Source organism: Eublepharis macularius, chromosome 1 (genome assembly GCF_028583425.1).
Source record: "Eublepharis macularius isolate TG4126 chromosome 1, MPM_Emac_v1.0, whole genome shotgun sequence".
Taxonomy (NCBI): Eukaryota; Metazoa; Chordata; class Lepidosauria; order Squamata; family Eublepharidae; genus Eublepharis; species Eublepharis macularius.
This window is the reverse complement of record NC_072790.1, coordinates 219,292,242-219,298,241: the sequence shown is the minus strand read 5'-3', so window position 1 is coordinate 219,298,241 and position 6,000 is coordinate 219,292,242. Positions and strand designations below refer to the sequence as shown.

At 44.4% G+C, this 6,000-nt stretch overlaps 1 protein-coding gene across 1 annotated transcript in view; it reads right to left on the bottom strand.

The window, feature by feature from the left end:
• Positions 1 to 438: 438 nt before the first annotated feature.
• The window catches only part of XKR6 (XK related 6), a 211,432-nt gene continuing 205,870 nt past the window's right edge, over positions 439 to 6,000 (bottom strand). Inside the window, exons 2-3 of the mRNA XM_054992682.1 lie at positions 4,963 to 5,159; positions 439 to 1,403 (exon numbers count right to left, since the gene is read on the bottom strand). Coding sequence (XP_054848657.1) covers positions 439 to 1,403; positions 4,963 to 5,159 — 1,162 coding nt within the window. The remainder of the gene's footprint in view (positions 1,404 to 4,962; positions 5,160 to 6,000) is intronic.

Sequence of the window (6,000 nt, the reverse complement as noted above, 5' to 3'; positions counted from 1 at the left end):
GCAGTTGTAGGTTTTTTTGTTTGTTTGTTTTATTTTTTATTATTAGTAATATTATTATTATTTTCAATCAGCACCAATCCCTATGATAATGTCCTACACTTGGTGTAAGGTATAAAACTCAGAGGTGGAGGCATTCAGCTTTTTCCAACCCCCGAAGCATGGAAGTTTGAAATACTAGTTGGGTTTTTTTTCTCCTGTGTGTAAAAATCAAAAGAAAAGTTTTTCTTTTTGTTTTTACTTACAAAACATAGAGAATCTTTCTTTTTTTCTTTTTAAATACATACAGCAACCAGAAAGAAAACTTATTGGAAGGTTAGTGTTGACCGTAAACGATTAACCCACCCACCCCTTCCCAGCCCCAAATCCCCACTTTTATTTTTTTTGTCATTTGTGAGAGTGCGTGTATGCATGTGTGTCTGTGTGTGTTTAAAGGAGCTTTTAAAGTGAAGATTCATACTGTAGCAATTCATACAAGAGAGGTCCATCTCTATATCTAATTCCTACAGCGGTGGGGGTGACATACTGGAGGATGTTTATAGTCCTTCTCAACCTCCTGTCTACAAAATGAGCATCCCAAGCTGGGTACCTCTTTCTCGGGATATCTATCTTAATGAGAGGGCCTTCAGGGTGGTAGGGTCGCCCAGATGGAGTTGATGGCACCATTGCTCTCACTTGGAAAACTGGCAAGCAAGTGTCAGCTGTGAGTTCCTCCTGTTGCTCCGTGGCCGCTCTGGTTGGCGTAGCCTGGGCCGCCCGGTACCCAGGGGTTTGAGGAGCCATGGGTTCAACATCAGGGGGCAAAGGAATGCCCCAGAGCAGCTCGGCGCAACAGGAGCTGGCAAAAATCTTAGCTCTTGGCCCCATGGGATGCAGGACGCCGTAATATAAGAGCATCAATGCTATCCCGGCAGCAAAGCTAAGAAAGACGCAACAAAGTGCTGGCACGGCGAATGAGTCAGTAGTGTTGGGATCTCTGTAACAATACCAAAGGAGCGTCAAGGCAGCATTCTCTGTCAAGACTACGGTGTAATAGGCAAACATTCGGTATCGGGTCCGCCCTTCCTTGACATTAAACCAGCAAAAAATGTACACGATCCCTACCACCATGTTGAAGAGAATCTCCTCCCATTTAGACATGCAGAAGTCTGTCCCACCATGGATGATCCAGAAGGCCATGGCGCACCAGTGGACCACGACAAAGATCCCAAAATAGAGCTGGAAGATGGAAGCAAAGAGGGCAAAAGAGATAACTCTGGATGAGATGGTGAAGAGGCGCCAGAAGAGATGGATAAGGGCCCCTCTGTAGCTCATGCTCTTCTTGTCATCCCTAGAGTCCCGGAGAAGCTTGTGATAGGAGGCTAGCACCCAAGCCAGGGACATCAGGGAGGCCACAGAGGATACACCTGCCGGAAGAACACACACAAATCCACAGAGTTAAACAGGAGATTATCCGAGGGGTAGGGCAGCTGTGGATCATGTTTACAATGCAGGTCAGGTTAGCGAAAAAGATCTAGAGGAAGAGAAAAAAAAAGAAGTGGAAGTGTCATTCCTTAAATTTCTAAGTGAACACAAGCACGCTATTATATATGTAGACCGTCATATGTGCTGATGCTATCATCTATAGAGGGACCAAGTGTCATTTTATATGTGACTAGTGATGAAGAAGCTCGTTGCCTGTTGATAATACTTAAGAGAGGTTCAACAAAACTGCTCAATAACATAACAAGAACTCCGCTAGATCCAACCAAGACCCATCTAGATCAGTATTCTGTTTCCTGCAGTGGCCGACCAGATGTCCCAGAATACACTATCTATGGTAAGTCAACACTGAAGCCCATGAGCTATATCACCCTTACGTGTGTTGTGTGCCATCCAGTCGCTTCCAATCTTTACCAACCCTATGAATTAACTACCTCCAGAACATCATTGACAACCTTGCACAGGTCTCAAAAACTTAAGGCTGTGGCTTCCTTTATTGAGTCAATATCCATCTTGCCAAGACTTTCCCCGAAGATGAAACAGTTGTCAATATGACAACTTACCAGCATGTTGGCTCTCCTGGAGGGTGTTCTAATGGAATACAAAACTTTAATCATGGTTTAAATATGGCCACGGACCTTCCATCACTAGTATCTTATCTATTAACTCAGTGATCGGCAACATGGCATCCATGGGCACGATGATGCCTACAGATGGGCTTCCTAGTGCACATTTGCTTTTTCCCTGCAGCAAAGAGTTAGCCCTGGCTTTTCTCCTGCTCACTGGGGCAAGAGGGACTCTACAAGAACCCAGGAAGTATAACCTTTATGTGGGCAAGGAGCACCAGTTCAGAAAAAGCAATATACACCGCAGGAAGATGCTTGCCTTGGAACCTCTCAACATTTTGTGATTGGCCTCAGCTCCCCATGGCAACCACTGGATGGGTCCTCAAAATTCCAAAAGAGACTACAGGCTTAAAGAAAGTTTGGACTCCTGTTCTGACTCACAGCACTAAAGGGGCAGAAATAAACAAGCAGAAAGGGCAGAAACAAGCAGAAAGGGACTCACAGCACTAAAGGGGCAGAAAGGGACTCACAAGCAGGGGCAGAAATAAACAAGCTTCAGGTTTGCAAGGAGATACATGTCATAAAAACATAAAAAGAGCCCTACTGAATCAGACCAGTGGTCCAGCACAGAGTGACCAACCAGTTACTCTGGAGGGCCAACAACAGGCCATAGAGGCTGAGGCCTTCCTTTAAAGTCACTTCCTGGCACTGATATTCAGAGGTTTACTGCCTCTGAATGTGAAGGTTCCCTTCAGTCACCATGGCTACCACCTACTAATAGACATATCCTCCAAACAGGGATCTAGTTACCGTGATGGGGATGGGGGATCCCCAGCTCGCATCTTTTTCCCCCCACCACTGCTTACTTGGCTGGAGGGGGGGGCCTCCTGGGCGGGCTCCCGGGGCACTGCCCTGGGAGTGCTCCTGTGCTTCACAGCGGACCAAATTAGGCCCATCTGGGGCAGAAATCAGCCATGCATTCCCACCCTTTGTGCAATGACATCATGTATAGGAAGTGACATCATCATGCTGGTGCAGGACCGTATGTGTGCAAAGCATGCAAACAAGAAGCATGCCGGGACCAAGAATAAGGTAAGCTCCAGGTCTCCTCCTCCCAATGGAAGGGTAAGGGGACCTGGCAATCCCACCTCCATATCACAAACATGATGTGTTGATGATGTGTGTATGAAGCAGTAGGGTATGTCAGTGCATTGGATCCAGACGTTACTTTTCATCAGTGTAATGGATGTTTCCTGCTTCCCACCTCTTGAGGATCTCAAGAGGTAGGATCCAGAGGTAGGAGACTCTGAGAAATAACATGAAGAGTCTGCAACAGGAATGGGGAATGAATGGTCATTGGCAATTAAGTCTGGGTTCAACCCTGTGTGTGTGCATGGCCTCCTGGCACCTCTAAGACACTGATAAAGTGGTAACAACATTGGTAACCGGGAAAAATGCATAATAGGCACTAACTATGCCATTAAAATGAATGCATCATTGTCAGGAGGTAAAGCTGAGAGCTATCCTACAGAAGATTGTGTATATTCAAGCCTCAGACTTCTCAGACCATTGCTAGGCCAACAGAGCAGCCCAAGCTATTGGTCTCAGGAGGCTAGTATTACACAACAGGGAGGGACTAGGGCTGAGAGAGAGTGGCTCACCTAAGGCTAAATATTGCGATGCTGTGAGCAGTGTACAGTTCTGCTCGCCAAAGGATACTGTAGAGCTGATAAAAGTGCAGAAGAGGGCAACCCAGATGATTAAAGGGTTGGAGCATCTTCCCTTATGAGGAAAGGTTGAAGAGTCTGGGACTTCACAGTTTTAAGAAAAGATGACTGAAGTGTGACATGATCGAGGTTTATAAAATTTTGCATGGAGAGGAAAAAGTGGATAGAGAGAACTTTTTCTCCCTTTCCCATATTTCTCTGGTATCTAATGAAATTGATGAGTAATAGATTCAGGATGGACAAAATGAAGCATTTATTCAATTATTAAAATTGTGGAATTCACTGCCAATGGAGGTAAGGATGGAAACTAGCACAGGCGGCTTTAAAAGGAAATTAGACAGATTCATGGAGAATAGGTCCATTAGTGGCTACTAGCCACGGAGATTAAAAGGAACCTCCACAATCAGACAGTACACTTCTGAATACAAGTGTTAGGAGGCAACATCATAGAATCATAGAGTTGGAAGGGGCCAACTCAAGGGCCTGTTCATTGGTTCTCCAAGTTAAGTGGTTGGCTACTGTGAAATAGGTTGCTGGACTAGTTGGGCTGTTGATATGTTTTTACTTGATGAGTTCATTGTAGAGGCAAGACTGAAAATGGGGATCTCCAGAGTTACCCTTAGCCATTATGCTGAACCAGTTCCCTAGATTGCTTTTCAAACTATGGTCAATGCAAACCATAGTTCGGTGAGAAATCTGAACTGAGCCAATGTCTTTTTTGGAATGTCTGAGTGACACTGTTGCTCTTTATCAGCTCTCTGTATAGTGTAAATCTTTTTTCCTCTTTAATGGTATTATTGTCATCAGGTTACCTGTATTATCATTATCTAGTTCTTCTTTGAAGTATTCCTCCCCAGCCCATTTTTAAAGGGCACCCAAGTGCACACTGAAAGAGAGGATGGAGAATGTTTGTGCATTCTCTAACAACACGTCACACTTCTCTGGGGAGACCTGCCTTTCTCCCAGACAGCCTTCTCTTCAGGATCAGTCAAGCTTATATCACGTAACTGGGTGAATGGAAATTTAATGAGAGATTTCAAAGGTAAGAGCATGACAAACATTGCTGCAATGAGGACAGCATTTCCTAGACCAATGGGGACAAACCTCAGCCTTGGAGAAATGTTCTAGGCCACGGGGATGAATCAAGGGAAGCTGGAGGAATGTAAATAGGCGGAACTGAGGCCACTTACATGGTAAGGTTTCTGCACGGTTCTTGTGGATCATTATGCAGAGCTGTAGCACCAGTTGGGGGGCGCTCTCCAGGAAAGTCTCCAAGAGGCGCAGCATGTTGACGTCTGCATACTCGTACATCATAGCCCAGTAGAAGCGCCGCTGGTGTTCCTTTTGTCTCTGGCTCTGGATCCCCAGGTACATGGTTCGGATATACCTGGAGAAAAGGGGGAGAGAACAAGGGAGACTGGGTTGAAAGATATCTGTCCATCTGTCTGTCTAATTTAAAACATTTTATATGCCATCTTCTCTTTCAAAATTGGGTTCCTTTTCCTATGGCAGCCATTTTGTGGTAGCACCTACAACTTTTTCTCAAAATGCCAAAATAGTCCATAGTTAGGGACTCCTGGCCTATTATTTGATTGTAGTCTGGTATTCCATGAAGCCAAGAATGCTGCTGTATAGGTGCCAGCTTTTCTTTATTTCATTATAGTTCCATTTGTTAGATAGTGTGGGGCTACAACGGTCAGGGGCAAACCCAGTAGGACAGCAACGCTTGTCCTATTGGCCACCTGCTAGGGCGGCAGGCATCTATCTCTGCATCAGAGCATGAACTCAAGCAGCCCTCAGCAAAGCTGGTCCTTGCCTGAGGACCAAACATAAATTCATTCATTTGAAAATTCATTACAGTTCTTTAAAAAGTAATGCCATTGTTTCTCAATAAGAGTTAATTTCTTTTTGCCATCAGCATAAGCAAGGAAACAATCATTAAAATATCTTGTTTGTTATTCAAATAATGTTAATTCTTTTTAAAAAGTTGGACTGGACAATGGACTAAATTTTCTTTGTGGGCTCAAATAGCCCTAATCAATCTACTGCTTTCCCAGTCCATTTGGAAAAATAAAACATTCCTGAGTACAATTTCTTGTCCGTTCAGTATGGTTCCCTGCATACCCTCAGTATCTATCTCACTTATTTTCCTGTTTAAAAACTTTTACACTGCTTCTACAACAAAAAAAATTAACAGGGCAGTGAGGTTAAAACCATGCAGCAATAAA